Here is a 16,272-nt window from a genome sequence, read left to right on the forward strand (position 1 = left end):
GTGGGTAGAACCAGATAGGAACTTGGTTGGGTGAATGGACACTGTCCTTCCTAAAGTTGGACTGGCAACTTGTCACTCAGATGGCTAGTTAGCTGTGTGAGTGTGAGGATCCACTGGCTGGTGGTCTTCAGGATCTGCTAGGAATCCTGATCTCCTGTCTCAGACACTTCTGCTATCCAGAGCCTCCCCATTCACAATTTGGGGCTGACATGCCTGGCACATGGGCTGGCCGCTGCTTTCTGGAGCACTCGGGCAGCTTCTGCCTCAAGTGAAGTGGAGTCAGCTTTTCTGCCCCTGGCCAGGGCTTCCTCTGAGGTGGGGGTAAAAACAAGCAAAGTCCCCTCAGCGTGCATTCAGAAGCAGTTCAAGACCCCCAGGGGCAACTCAGCCAATGGGGAATGGGAAGCATCGAGCAGCCGCCCCAGCTCCCTCCCTTTGGCTGCACAGTTCTGCCATAGTTTCTTGTGGTTCCTCAGGGGAACGGCAGTAGCTCTGTGATTCAGAGATCCACAGCAATGTCCAGCACGCTGCCCTCCCTCTGCTGGCTTTGCCTCCTTCCCTGTCTCAGTCTCCTGTCCCCTCACTCCAGCATCTTGGGACCACCCTCAAACAACCAGAACCCAAACTAAGACAGGTGTCTGCCTGCTCCACAGCCTTGTTTAGAGTCCCATCGTGCTATGTACAGAGTCATAGCCCTTGTCACATGACACAGTGGTTACAGGACTAAGAGGTCCTTCAAGTCCAGGACCAAGTCCTGTCTACTTCCCCCAGGATCCCAGGCAACCTAGCCACAGCACTCAGTAGATGTTGGGCAGATACTGTCAACAGAGAGTGCTTTGGGGCCGGTGCTGTGGCGTAGCAGGTAAAACTGCTGCCTCTGGTGCCAGCATCCCATATGGGTGCTTGTTCGAGACCCAGCTGCTCCACTTCCGATCCAGCTCTCTGCTATGGCCTGGGAAAGCAGTAGAAGATGGCTCAAGTCCTTGGGCCCCTGTACCCATGTGGGAACACCCGGAGGAAGCCCCTGGATCCCAGCTTCGGATTGGCGCAGCTCCGGCTGTTGCAGCCAATTGGGGAGTGAATCAGTGGATAGAAGACCTCTCTCTTTCTGTCTGTCTCTCTCTCTCACTCTCTCTCTCTCTCCTCTTTCTGTGTAACTCTGATTTTCAAATAAATAAATCTTTTAAAAAAAAAATAGGGTGCTTCTGCTGCCTGTGTATCACAGGATCAGAAACAACCCTGATCTTTCCAACAATTCAGAGAAGTCCCTTTTTGTTTTTCATTTTAGAAAAGGTCACAAAATAAAATTAAGAGTCATTGGTCACACTGGAAAAGACTGATGGCCATCTGCCATCAAGCCCACCAACTGCCCCATGCAGCAGCCCAACTTTTCAGCCTCTGCTGCCTCCCTGGAGGGCCCCACCTCTGAGTGTCCCTAGATGCTGCATCACCTACAGCCTCCTCCTTTCCCACCCTCCCCATCTCCTCTTTGCGTTTTGATCCTGGAGCTCTACACTTCCACCAAGGAACTACAACAAAGAAATGCATCAAAGAAATGGAAACAAGAAAAGCTAAGGAGGGGACTGGTGTTTCGTTGCATCTCCTTCTCCCCTGGGCCTTGAAGCTAGAAGTTGCAAACTACCCACCTATGGGCCAAGGCTGGTTGTCAGACTCATTTCTGGAAGGTCCAGTGTTCTTGAGGTTGCCAATATTTAAATTTCAGTAAGTTGAACCTAAAAATCCACATCCAGCTATTCTTGAAAAATTATAGATAGGACAACACTAGCCTTCAGGTGGAGCTAGCTCACTCCTAGAGATGGGACCTACAGCCCCATTGTGTGCCACAATCCCCACCACTCCCTTTTGCCTCTGACTATGAGGCCCCATTCTGATATTTTTTGTTGCTCATCTGGTCCTGAGGGTAAATGTATTTGAGCTTTCCATGCCCTATTTAAGCACATGGAAAAAATTAGTAGCAGCTGCTGTTTCTTGTGTACGTAAGAGCCTCAATCAAGGGATTAGAGATTTCCTCTATAATGCTATCACGCCTTCTGCCCATTATTTGTAATGCCCTCTTGTTGATGACAACAATGATGATGATGATGATGAAGAAATGATACCAGGTAATGAAAAAAAAAAGTCCTTAATTCTGAGAGTTTGAAAGAAGTGAGAAGCAAGTGCAGAGAAGAGGCCACCACAGACACCACTCGGAGGTGCTTCCTGGAAGGAGAAAGTAGCCTGGTGGACAAAAGCAAAGTCTTTCTCCCCACCCATGCCTAGAATAATTCTGGCAAGAATGCAGACTTCGTCTTACAGCCAACGCTATGAAGTTAGGATCAGGAACCATGTTCACGGTAACCACAAGTGTGGAGAGAACACTGAGAACATCCACACGAATCAGCCTGCCTCAGCACACAGTAGGGATGCTTACAATTTGCATCAAGTTTTGAGACCCATGGGGCCGGCACTGTGGCACAGTGGGTTAAAGCCCTGGCCTGAAGCGCCAGCATCGCATATGGGCACTGGTTCTAGTCCCGACTGCTCCTCTTCAGATCCAGCTCTCTGCTATGGCCTGGGAAAGCAGTAGAAGATGGCCCAAGTCCTTGGGCCCCTGCACCCATGTGAGAGACCTGGAAGAAGCTCCTGGCTCCTGGCTTCGGTTGCAGCCATCTGGGGAGTGAATCATCAGATGAAAGACCTCTCTCTCTCTCTCTCTCTCTCTCTCTCTGTCTCTCCTCTCTCTGTGTAACTCTGACTTTCAAATAAAATAAAATAAGTCTTAAAAAAAAAACCCTTCCCTTAAAAAAAGTTTTGAGACCCATAAAACCACAGTAAATCCCGGTCTCTTGCAGTCAGGAGTTAATAACGCAAATGCAAAGGCAACAGGAAGAATGCTTCCCATAACCTCTCCAAGGCCACGGACAGTACCTAAATGACTTTGAAGTGAACCAATTAGTGAAGGCCCACCATTCTTGTAACATTTAATCAGTCACGAGACTAATATTTGTGATGACCAACAAGACAGACACAGAAAATGTCTTTGTGAGGGCAGTTTATAGGGAGCAGGGAAGCAAAATTAAGCACAAAATTATACATTGCATTAAATACATGTGACAAGTGGTGAACTAAAAGTAGAGAGCTTGCACCAAGATACCTAACCTGGGAAGAGAGTTTCCCTGAAAAGGGTATAGATAATCTAAAACCTCAAGGGGTGGTAGGAGTTGCCCAGGCCAAGAGCTTGTCTGCTTCTATTGAGCAATTACTATGCGCCTTATATTATATAAGGCATTAGGGTTAGAGAGAAAAAGTAGGAAAAGCCTTTCCCTCAAAGAGCTCATAGTCTAGTAGGGGATAAACAGGTTTCTATCATATCTTCTGTGTGGAAATGATGGGTCTCATCTTCAACATGTAACAAATTAAGAAGTCATTTAAAAGGCATTCTGGGGACCAGTGCTGTGGCAAAGCAGGTGAAGCCACTGCCTGTGATGACAGTATCCCATATGGGTGCCTGTTCGAGATCCAGCTGCTTCACTTCTGATCCAGCTCTCTGCTATGGCCTGGGAAAGCAGTGGACGATGGCCCAAGTGCTTGGGCCCCTGCACCCACGTGGGAAATCCAGAAGCCCTGACTTCTGGCTCCAGTCTGCCCAGCCCTGGCTGTTGCAGCTATGTGGGGAGTGAACCAGTGGATGCAAGATCCGTGTCTCCTCCTCTCTCTGTGTAATTCTGACTTTCAAACAAATAAGTAAATCTTTTAAAAAGTAAATAAAATAAAAGGCATTCTGATACTCAGAAGAATGCGCCCAAAAGCTTCAAAACAGCAAGATGTTTTATTGCAAGGGCAGAGAATTTCTCTCATAATTTAATAAAGGACATGAAATTGAGAAACTGTCAAATCTCAGGGAACACCTGGGGCTTTACCAAGATAACAAGGTTCATTGTCTGTGTACACAAATGCTGCTGGGGAAACTCAACAGCGAGCACAGGGCAGGCAAGCCATGCAAACGATAAAAGGCTGAATGAGGAATTGATTAAGGAGGAGGGACACAGAATATCAAAATCTGGAGACTAGCAAAAACTACTTAGTGACTAACAATACCAGAAATCATAATAGGTTAATAATACTGTTGTTATTGGTAACTGAACACTCTAAGAAGGCTTTATGCGCATTACTCACACTCAGTCTTATGGTCAAGTACTATTATTCTCCCCATTTCACAGAGGAAAACAGAGATTCGAATGAGATTTCTGTCAGACTAGCTGAAATCGGAAGCTACAAAGCATGAGACATGACAAATAAAACAACACATCTTTTTCATCACAGGGTACAGTTTGCAAGTTGTTCAAGGGTCAAAATCAAAGGGTGGACTGCATGTTGGAGCAATGAACAACTAGATGGGCCAGATATCTCTTGAAGAGTGATTGGGACCAAGGGCCAGACTCACTGAATAAGGACACTGGATTTTAGTGGCCAAAAGGAGATAAAAGATGAGGATCTGGGCTTGTGTGGGTGGTGCTGAGACTCCTCCACTTAAAAGGGTCATGCTCTTGGTGAAAAGTTACATACAATAAATACAAATCTACCCTCCAGGACAGAGGACCACAAAGAAACCCAACTATCTCTCCTGAGCTCTAAGGGGGTGGGAAAGCATGGCTTCCCTGAGAACTTGCATCCCTGGGCCTTGTGTAACAAGAGTCTGAGGTTCTAGTATAATTTAAAACCACGTGATCCAAGAAACCCCAATTTAACATAAAAAATTTTATTCTAAGCAAGTGAGATCTCCTAAGGCAATTGGCAGAAACCAAGGAAGGAACATACCCATAAGCTGAACCATTCCCAAGTCCCAAAATAAAGGCTCCCTGAAAATGAGTTCACAATCCAAAATCAAAAACATGAAAGAAAAACAATTTACCATGAATGAGAATCAGCAGTCACAATAAAAACAGCCTCATCCCAAAAATTTCAGAATACTCATGTAAAGAACACAAAATAAAGTCCTGAACTAATGGAAAACATAAAGGAAGTAATATAAACACGAGAAAGGATAAAGATACTATCAACAAAAAACAGACATATATGAAAAAGAATATCTAGAAAATAAACAAAATCTTTGAAAATAAAATCTCAGTAGATTGACCATTAGCAGGTAAACACATTTTAAGAATGAATAGATCATTAAGAAGATAAAGCTGCAAAAACATAAAACAAAGAGATAAGGAAAATAAAAAATATCAATGGGTCAGTATCTAAAGAAGAAAGAATTCAACAGACATCTAAGATAAATTCCAGAAGGAGTGGGTAAAGAGAACAAAGGGGAGATCATTGAAACAAAAAGTCTCTGATTCAGGAAATCAAGTGAGTTCTAAGTACAGTTGATAAAACTAAATTCATACCAGAGCACACCATGAGGACACTCTAAAACACCAAAGACAAAAGGGAAATCTAACAACCAATCAAAAGAAAAGACAGGTTACCTACAAAACAGCAATAATAATTAAACTTCTAGCAGATTTCTCAACAACCATCACTAGACAATAGAAGACAAATGACAAACATCTTTCAAGTGCAAAACTAAAACAGCAGTCTGAGTTGTAATTTATAAGAAACCGAAATAAAAATGTTTTCAGATGTGCAAAGGAGGATGTTAACCATCGAAGGATCTGTCACTGAAAGAGTGATGAAAGGACAGACTTAAAAGAAAAGAGATGGAACCAAAAGTAAGGAATTGGAGATACATAGAAATAAACTGTGAAAGAACTGATCAACAGCTAATTGACTCTATAAAACAATAATAATGATGACTAATGCTGGGAAAACTAAGGTAACATGAATTAAAACAATCCAAATGCTCATGTTGTTTGTAAAAAGAATAAAGATATTGACCAACTTTTGACTCTTTTAGATTTCTATCCACTACACCTGTTAAAAGAAATTCATGTGAGAGAGAAACAAAGAATCAGAAAGAATTAAGAGAGAGTATTTAAAGATATCTTAGAAACAGAGAGAATTACATTGTGTGGTGATAACCATTCAGAAAAGGGAAAAAAAGAATAAGGGAATAGCACTAATAGGAAAGAGAAAGTTATAGGAAGACAGGAAAAAAAGAGGGAATAAAGAAAACACAATCCAACAAAAACCCAGAACAGAGGCACTTTTTGAACATTTTTTTTAAAACATGATGAGTAATACAAATAAAAAGGTAGAAATAAACCTAAAATTATCAATTAACATAAGTGGGCTAAACATATCAGATAAAAGATTAAGACAGACTGGATTTTTTTTAATTACAAGAAATTCACCTAAAATATTAGGATACTAAAAGTTTAAAAGTATAAAAACTCAGCTGAGAGGGCTATAAAATTAGACAATTTTAAAGTAAAAGCACTACCAGGAAGGTCCATAGACAATATTAAAGGAACAATTCAATAGGAAGAAATGAGAATTGTCAACTTTTGCTCACTTTATTATCATAATGTAAAACATAATTAAAATTTAAAATGACAAAACTATAAGAAGAAATAGACAAATCTCTAAACTTTTTTCACTAATTAGGCAGACTAAAAAATTAGGGAATGTATAGATTTATTTTTTCTAAAGATTTATTTACTTTAGTTGAAAGATTTACAGAGAGAGAGAAGGAGAGGCAGAGAGACAGAGAAAGAGGTCTTCCATCCACTGGTTCACTCCCCATTTGGCCACAAAGGATGGAGCTGTACCAATCCAAAGCCAGGTGCTAGGAACTTCTTCCAGTCTCCCACGTGGGTACAGGGGCCCAAGGACTTGGGCCATTTTCTACTGCTTTCCCAGGCCATTGCAGAGAGCTGGATTGGAAGAGGAGCAGCGAGGACTATAATCGGTGCCCATATGGGATGCCGGCACCACAGGCAGAGGATTAACCTACTGCTCTACAGCGCCAGCCCCCTAAATAAATCTTTTTTAGAAAATGCTATGATAACACATGGCTGGTATTGTGGTGTAGCAGGAAAAGTCACCACCTGTGACATCAGCATCCCATATGGGCACCGGTTCAAGTCCTGACTGCTCCACTTCTGATCCAGCTCCCTGCTAATGCACCTGGGAAAGCATCAGAAGATGGCCCAAGTCTTTGGACCCCTGCCACCCACGTGAAAGATCCAGAAGAGGCTTCTGGCTTCTGGCTTGAGTTCAGCCCAGTTCCAGCCATTGAGACCATTTGGGAAGTAAACCAGTAAATGGAAGATCTCTCTCTCTCTCTGTAAAACTCTGCCTTTCAAATAAATAAATTCATTAAAATGTTATGATAAAGAAGAGACAAAGTAATGAAGTGGTAGAAATGAGGGCTGTTTAGCCAACCACCTGGGTTGAATCCCAGTTGCAGGGCCTTGGGAAGACACCTCGTGGCTGTTACTTGTGATCAGTGGAGCCACAGCTCAGACTCTGCACCATCAGCTCCCAGTACCTACACACTAATTACATTCCCTGAATGTAGCATCTTCCTCCCATAATGCAAAGGAATATTATTATCCCCATTTTACAGATGAAAAGATCAAGGTTTGGAAACTTTCTGTGATTCACCCCAAGTCATGGAACTATCAAGAGTTGGAGACCAGCGCCGTGGCTCACTAGGCTAATCCTCCGTCTTGTGGCACCGGCACACCGGGTTCTAGTCCCGGTCGGGGCGCCGGATTCTGTCCCGGTTGCCCCTCTTCCAGGCCAGCTCTCTGCTGTGGCCAGGGAGTGCAGTGGAGGATGGCCCAAGTGCTTGGGCCCTGGACCCCATGGGAGACCAGGAGAAGCACCTGGTCCTGGCTTCAGATCAGCGCAATGTGCTGGCTGCAGCGCACCAGCCATGGCGGCCATTGGAGGGTGAACCAATGGCAAAGGAAGACCTTTCTCTCTGTCTCTCTCTCTCACTGTCCACTCTGCCTGTCAAAAAAAAAAAAAAAAAAAAAAAGAGTTGGAGGCGACTCAAGACCAGATCTTTCTGACTCCAAAGTCTGCTTCTCAACTATCATGTTCATCTACAAGAGACAAGGAAAGCCCCTGCTGGCCGCTCAGGGTAGTGATGCTCAGGACAGCTTTTTACTGCACTCCCAACTGTAGGGAAAAGACATCTTTAAAGTGGAAGGTAAGGGGCTGGTGCTGTGGTGTAGCAGGTAAAGCCACTGCCTGCAATGCTGGCATCCCATATGGGCACCAGTTAGAGTCCCGGCTGCTCCACTTCCAACCCAGCTCTCCGCTATGGCCTGGGAGAACAGTGGAAAATGGCCCAAGTCCTTGGGCCTCTGCACCCACGTAGGAGACCCGGAAGAAGATCCTGGCTCCCAGCTTCAGATCAGCACAGCTCCAGCTGTTGCAGCCATCTGGGGAGTGAATCACCAGATAGAAAACCTCTCTCTCTCTCTCTCTCTCTCTCTCTCTCTCTTTCTGCCTATGCCTCTCTGTAACTCTGCCTGTCAAATAAATAAATAATTCTTTCAAAAATTAAATACAGTGGAAGGTAAAACAGAAGGGGAAAATGCCCCTTGCTCATTTCTTTCTGCTACTGCTAACCCAGCAGTTAGGGTAGCGGGCTTTGGAACCAGAAATAACACAAATAACATGAAAATTTTCTAGTATTTATTAGACAGTGACTACATACCCAACATCATGCTAAGCTCTTCCAACCCTCACATCTCTTTTTACAGATTCTGTTGTTGTCTCAGAATACAGATTAAGAACCTAGGAGCAGAGAACTTAAACTCGCACAGCTATCAATCAGCAGAGATGGATTCCAAGCCAGACCATGTGAAACCAGAGCTGACAGTCTTATCTACCCTAAAATCTCGGGCTCCAGCTCTCTCCTCTATGAGGCAGGGAAGACCATACTCCCACCCTGAACTGAAGAGGAAATGCCACAAGGTAAAGATAGCAGCACAGTATCTGGGCAAGCAGTAGTGACAATGATGATGATGACAATGACAACGATGATGATGGAGGAGGAGGACAGGTACTTGCAAAGATAGAGGCCTAACTGCCCCCAGAATAATTTGCTGCATAAAATCTTTGGAAATAAATCTCTCCATTTCATTCACACAAAATCTTCATGTGGACAGATCATTTGTGCTCTGTGTGGGAGCTCATTTTCATCAAGATCACAGCATCTTTATATTATATGAAGATACAAAGAAAAGTATTTAAAAGAATCCAACAAAATTGTAGAGAAATGAGGGAAAAAAATGCTCACATTACTCAGGCGCAGTAAGTCTAGCTTTGAACTTCATTTTCCAGAATTCTTGAAATATCAGTGATCCTACCACAAAAGACCAATTAATCAGGCTGTGTTTGTTCTCTATGTATGAGTCACTGTTGCCATCTACAGCTAAATGTGGGGCCTGCAATGCTGCCAAATAACTCATTCTAATAGCATCGTCCTGGAGCCCATGGTGCTAAGAAAACATGCGTGTTCAATGAGGACAGAAAATGAAAATGCTACCTGAAGGAGCAGCTCTTTTTCAACCACCTCTTCAGTCTTGCTGATGAGATGCTTCTGCAGGGTGTGAATTTTCTGTATCAGCTCAAAGGTACTGGGGTCACTGGCCTGTCCGAGGAGAACGACAACAAGCAGTGGAGATACCATCAGTCTCAAAGCATCAAGGTCCCTACATTCAATCATTACTGTTTTATTAAAATGTGTTGCAAATCTACAGACCCAGTACAGAGAACCAGAACAAAAACAGAATCATAACAGAAGATAAAATGAGATAGTCATAAATACCTGCTACCCCTAAATAAATAAATAAATAAATGTAGATTCTAGTTTTCCTAATATCTTTTTAGTTAGCCTATAAATCAAAAGTTAGTGTGTGTTTTTCTACCAGTGAGTATAACAGTAATACAAAATAAAGATAGCTACTATGTGTGATAAAGTATTCTTCACCACCATGCAGACACTACAGTGAGTGCTTTTCATACAGGAACCCATTTTGTTCACACAACAGCCCTATGAGATAGTATCAGTCATCCCCTTTTACAGATAAGAAAATTGAGGCTCAGAGAAATCATTTGCCCTGACTAGAAAGAGTCAGAACTGCATGGGGGCCCAGATATTCCTGTCTGCAAAGACTGTGGTTCTTAACTATTATGCTCTAAGGCTTTCCCCATCATCTCCTATTTCATAGGCATAATAAAGGCTTCTCCTAGTCATTCAGCCTTAGGATTCTCCTTTTGGCAATTGTCAACAAGATTCATTAGAGTTTATAGGGGGAAAGCGTCCAAGACATGGACATGGACTTCTGCTGCTAATTGGCAGGAGAACATGGCCATGGAGCTCAGCCCCAGATGGAGTTATCAACCCATAAAGTATGATGCCCCTTCAGTAGCTATCTGTGTACAATTCAAACAAGAGCTGCAGTTAGAAACTGATGATTGACCTCTAGACTTCAAGCCAAGGCTTCACTTTCAGCATTACTGACATTCTGAGTGAATCTAGCAGCTAAATATTTTCAACTGCCTCCCAGTCTCCATTTTCTAATATTTTTTGATAGAAATTGACATGGAATTGGAAACTTTAAAGATCTGCTTGGAAACACACAGCATAAGCTAATGTGACGGTAACTGGATTTAAAATCTTCAGTTCCACTTCCCTGGAAACAACCATGTTACTGTTGAGTTAGTAAACCATGCCACTCCTGGCATTTGAAGAGGAATAAACAAGAGTCCAAGAGAAAAAAGCAAGGAGATTTCATTGACTCTAACTTTGCTTAAGAAACACCAAGCAAGGCCAAGTGATATCCATACATCAGGACTACATTTGGCATACATCCACTTGGCCGGCCTTGATGTTGTTAAAATTCCGGTCTCGTGTTTACATAACAATTTATAACACATTATCCTTAGTGTTTTCTTCATCAAGGGGAAACAATAAAAATGAAAACCAAAAGCCTACTTGGCTGACTTTCCACCTTGCCCTGCCCCTTCCATCTCCCGTCATCCTAACTTTGGCAGCCATGATGCTGAGTACAGCTGAAGCTGATGGCCCTTTTCCTCCTTGAATAACCAGAGCGTACCTTTAACAGCTATATACAGTGCTGGTGGTGATGTCTATCAGGAAGTCATCGAATGTGAAGTTGCTGCCCCACCCTCTACCCGTGAGACTTTGGCTGGGTCCCCAGATCATAAGTGAAAGGGATTGGCTAACACAATGCCCATCCTTCAAAAAGAGGGCTACTGCTGACAGACGGGGAAGGCACTAACTGGTCTCTGCTGTGTATCTCCTGTGCCTCTCTGGGACTTTGCCAGCAAGAAAGTCATTACCCAACGTGGCCCTCAACCCTGGACTACAACTGTGAGCAAAAATAAACCTCTTTTTTTAAATAATTTAAAAAGAAAGCAAGGAAGGATGATGAAGATGCTGCCAGCCAATATTGCTAAAGGCAATTACCAACCTAAGCTTAACAGGCAGCCACAGAATAATGGGTTGATCAAAAATTGCCTAAACCCCCAAAAAAAAGTCAATTGGTGATACTAGTTTATAGCTTCTACTGGGTCTTCTTTAGGTAAAAAGGAGTTTGCCCAGAATTTTTAAAACAAAACCCAAATGCATTACATCAGCCCATAACTCGTATTGTGCCTCGCAGTCAGGTGCCCGCTCAGGGTAGAGGGAGAGAACTGGGGACTGAGGCATGCTCTGCCAGAGGGTACCTCAAGCTTCCTCCATCTGTGCACGTTCATGGGGTTCTGCAGCTCCTCCTCCAGGGCCCGGCACCGTGTCCTCTCCTTCAGGAATTCTCTTTGCATGTGAAAAAGCTCCCGCCTAAACAAGACAAACTTTCTTTGGCAAAGAAATTCTCGGCCCATTTGAGTGTCATATTTTTAAATGGTTATATTTCCATGAGGTCCTATATAAGAAGCTAGAATTAAGGAGGCTTTGGTGAGCACGGAGACTGGCCTCCTAAATCTGGGTAAGACATTGGTGACACCAATTCTTGCAGAATTCAGGAATGGCCTTATCTGTCACCACAAAGAAGGGCCAGGGTTTCAGAGTCCTAATTCCTGAAGCATATGAAAAGAAGGGGGAGGGAAGGGGAATTCTGAAAGTTTCAATAGACTCTTCCATGTTTCTCAGGGTCCCTGTGATAGGAGTAAGTGCACAGTGCCTGTGCCACACACATGGCGCCTGACTGCAAGCTACCAGAGCTCTTGTGATTCTGATGTCAATGGGGTTGAGTCCCTCCACCCTCACAAATGCAGAAAAATCACCTGGGGGACTTTGAAAACATCCCCGAGCCTGGACCCCATCCTAGTGGGATTCAAGCTTGGGGCCAGGGTTCCAAAGGCTTCCAGGCCCTGCTGGGACTCCTAGAACGCAGCCAGGACTGAGAAACACTGAGCTGGGAGCTGCGATCATCCTTCATCTGCTGTGCCACACAGCTACACAGATGGCTGGAAAAGTCGCGGAGAACCAGCTCTGGCAGGAACATACGTCTAAAGTCTCCAGGAATCTCTACTTAGTGGGTAACGTGCTACAACCATCTTCAGCATCCTGGGGGCTGGCTGCCACCCTATTGAGAGAAAACGTTGTTGGGAGGGGGAGAAGAGGCACGTACTTGGCGTTGACGCGGGCAGTGAGGATATTATTATCTGTTCTCGTCTGCTGTGGGTGTGCAGATTACTAAGACTAAGCTATCTCTTTTTGCTTAATTGCTTCATTTAAACCAATAATACCACTTCCCCTCATTAGTAAGACAAACCATTAGAATTAACTGCATGATGTTCACTCAACAGGGAGCTCAGAACAAGCTGCTTAGAATTAAAAGCATATTTTCAGCACTTTGATTCTCTAGTGTCATCAGAGGAAGAGGGCAGAAGGGTTAGCTACCCTATTTTGACGGCTAACTTTGCACTAGACCCTGCACTAGGCACACTACGTTCTCATGTTTAATTGTAACCACAAGTCCAAAGCTCAGAGAAGTTCAGTGATTTGCCCAAGGCCACACAGCTGGTAGGCCACAAGACTGAGACTGGAACTCATACTTGCTTACCTCCAGTCTTTGTCAAGTTCTCTCGCCCATTGAAAAGAAGAATGAAATCTGTTACCAACCAGCTAACAATATTGACTCGAAACGGGTAAAACTTGCTCTTCGGTGTCTGGGGGTGGGGAGTGGGGGGACCTCATGGCTGACAGGTTCAGTGACAGTCTTGGAGATCATCCAGTAGCTACTTAGAATGAATCCATTTGTCTCCCAAATGTCAGTGGTGGTGTCTCTGCTTAGTGCAGTTTATGAGTGATTTTCCAGTCCCTTCCTTATATTTTTTCTGCATTTCCCACATTTTTTGCAATTAATTGGTACCACTTTCAACATCTGAAATATAACCAAATACAACTCTTAACAAATAAAAGAAGTATTGATCCATCCTTGACAGTGGGAACCTCGATATCACTGAATATATTCACTGCATCTAGGCATCAAACTGTCTTCTAATCCAATTAATTGATCCAAAGTGTTCCCTTATCCCAAGGTGGTCAAGGACACTGTTCATCTTCAAATCTATGGGGAATACAGATAACTGCTGAGAAAATATCAGAACTCCTCTTTGGTTTCCTGCAATTGCCTATATAAAACATGGTGATGTTTTCCCACTGGGGAAGTAGATCTCGGGTAATGCAAGATTTAAAGAAAGAAGAAGGCATACTAAGGTAAAGTGAAAGCTGCAGAAGATAAATCAAGAGTATAGTATAAAATCTGGCTGCCTTCTAAGGAAATAGATTTTCAAATTGTGATAGAATTAAATTTTCCACCTCTTTTCATCCTGTGCATAATTCCAAGAAAATGGTGTGTGAATGTTACCAGTATTAAATTTGGATATTGATGCTCCTTCTCATTCACACTGCCTTATTAAACAAATTTGAAAGAGCTCATTGGAGGAAAATTTTTTTCTACAGAAAGAAATAGTTTATGTTTGTGATTTCACTTGACGTTTCTTTTTTAAAATCCAGAATAAAGTGTTTTTTTTTTTTTTAATGTTTTTGCATTTGCCTCTAGTTCCCAGCAAGGACACTAGTTCATTTTTGTGGCATAGCTAGGAACAATAGATTTTATGGAAAAGTTACTCTCATTATTTGCTAATTAATTTCACCATGTAAATCATTTTGGACAAGGTGATAAAGACCTTCAATGACTGGCAGGCATGAAAATTAGGTCATTTTGTGGAGTTAAAAGGGTTAATAGGAAGTTAGGAAAGGCCTAGGTGGGAATAAGGAACCAGGTGTTTGTATGAAACTTGACATCAACTGATTAGACAAAAGATTTTACCCCAAGAAAAATGAAAAATTGATAGTTAGGGAACACAATGGGTCCCAGACCCATAGGTAACAATTAACCATATGAGAAACTAGGCTCTGGCACCATACCAGAACACACCACAGAGTAACATGTCTCAAATGCTTAGCAACTGATCAGGTAGGCGTAACCTGCCTGTTGGTCAGGTCAACAATATTTTTTAACTGTCACATCTCCCAAGTGGTCGACATGGTAACATATGTTAACTGGTCAGGGACTATGACCACTACACCATAGACACAGAAAAAACAAAGCAGACCCCTGACACACTGAAACTATGTAGAAGAATTGATCAACTTACATGCAGTCCCTATATAAGCTCCCAATATCCAGTCCTGGACAGACCCCTCCCTCGGAGACCCCTCTTGGCAAGCAGGAGTCTCTGTATCTCAATAAACTCTACTTTCATTTGCTTTGCTCAACCCCCCCCTCTTTTGTCCACATCGTAATTCTTCATCACCACAGGACAAGGCACCGACTCTGAATTCCTGTAATAATTGTAGGAGCTCCTACACATCACTGCACCCTCAGCCTTGTGGCCCTCCTACCTACCTGAGTTTGTCAACATTAGCCACACTGCCGGCAAGAATCCCCTTTTCCCGGCGCAGGTTATTTATCTCAAGCTTGAGGATTCTCATGTCCTCCACCCTCTGGTTATACTGGCTCTCGCCTTTATTCAGGACAGACTGTTGGATCTTGATCTTCTCATAGAGCAAAGCTAACTCGTCATTGCGCCGGACAAGTTGCGACCCGAGGATGTCTCTCTCGCTGATGACCTAGAAAGGCAGAGAAGAACATGGCCACCAGGAAACAAAACGGATCCCTCTCCATTGTGGAAGCAACATTCAGTCAGTTGATGAGAACTATCGAAGGCCCTCACAGGTTGGAGACCAGAAATCACCTGTAGACAATTAAAACTGGGTTCTTCCCATCAGCGCTTTCAGTCTCCTTGGAGAAAGAAACCACCATACAAAGAACAATCCGTGCTGATCATAATGGTCCAATAGTGCAATAATCCTGGGCCCACGAGAGTGTTGCTTTGTTTGCCTGCTTGTTTCCTAGCCTGTTATTTCTTTAAAATGTTTAAACTTGAATGATTTTATAGTGAGCTATCCGGTGTCAACTTCCACTACTTCTTACTATCTGGTACTGGCCAACTTCTCCGTGCCAGGTCTCTAGAAGAATTTAAGTTTTTAACCCACACATTACACATCTGAGTTACCATATCCCAAATTATGTAATTATTAATTGCAGTAATATGTGAGACATTAAATTATAATAGAATACAAGCTCCCTGAAAACAGAGACTTCATTGTTTTGTTGTCCAATGTGTCCCAAGTGCCTGGAGAAGTGACGGACACACAGGAAATAAATCCAAGTTGAATAGGTGAGTTATTTCATAATTAATCAACACAAGATGGGCCTCTGCCACTGTTTTCCAATAGGGCTAAACAGCAGTGCTTAGAGAGGAATGCGGATTCACAGAGAGTGGAATCAAATGCTTGTGTCTGCAGGTCTGACGAGAAGGTTCTACCTGGTCTAATTCCTTCTTCTGCCTCAACCGCTCCCCATCAGCCTCAGCAATGATCCGCAACAGTTTTCTCTCTTCAGCTTCTTGCTTTTCAATGAATTGTTTGGTCTCCAGAGCTTGTTGTCTCAGCTTCTGCAGCTCGGCCTGACAATGAGTGAAAGATACAGACAAATTTCATTCGATAGCAGCACAAGCCAAGACTACAGGGCCCGGGTTTAGATGTACAGTCGTGCTTCTTGCATGTTTCACTGATGTTTCATTTAACACGGTTTGCTCACTCTTACAAGCAAAACAAGCTAAACACATATGCAGAGAGAGAGAGAGAGAGAGAGAGAGAGAGATGCCCATGAAGAAAGAGCAATGTGTATTACAGTGATCACATTTATTCTGAATTGTGCCCTTGAGGGATTTTTATCATTTTTCTGTGTGTGTGGAACAGGG

At 43.2% G+C, this 16,272-nt stretch overlaps 1 protein-coding gene across 1 annotated transcript in view; it reads right to left on the reverse strand.

The window, feature by feature from the left end:
- CFAP58 (cilia and flagella associated protein 58) overlaps positions 1-16,272 on the reverse strand; it is a 112,291-nt gene that overhangs the window by 42,481 nt on the left and 53,538 nt on the right. The window contains exons 12-15 of the mRNA XM_008270490.4: positions 15,835-15,975; positions 14,853-15,076; positions 11,662-11,773; positions 9,455-9,559 (exon numbers count right to left, since the gene is read on the reverse strand). Coding sequence (XP_008268712.2) covers positions 9,455-9,559; positions 11,662-11,773; positions 14,853-15,076; positions 15,835-15,975 — 582 coding nt within the window. The remainder of the gene's footprint in view (positions 1-9,454; positions 9,560-11,661; positions 11,774-14,852; positions 15,077-15,834; positions 15,976-16,272) is intronic.

The sequence above is a fragment of the Oryctolagus cuniculus genome, chromosome 15, assembly GCF_964237555.1.
Source record: "Oryctolagus cuniculus chromosome 15, mOryCun1.1, whole genome shotgun sequence".
In the NCBI taxonomy this organism is placed as follows: Eukaryota; Metazoa; Chordata; class Mammalia; order Lagomorpha; family Leporidae; genus Oryctolagus; species Oryctolagus cuniculus.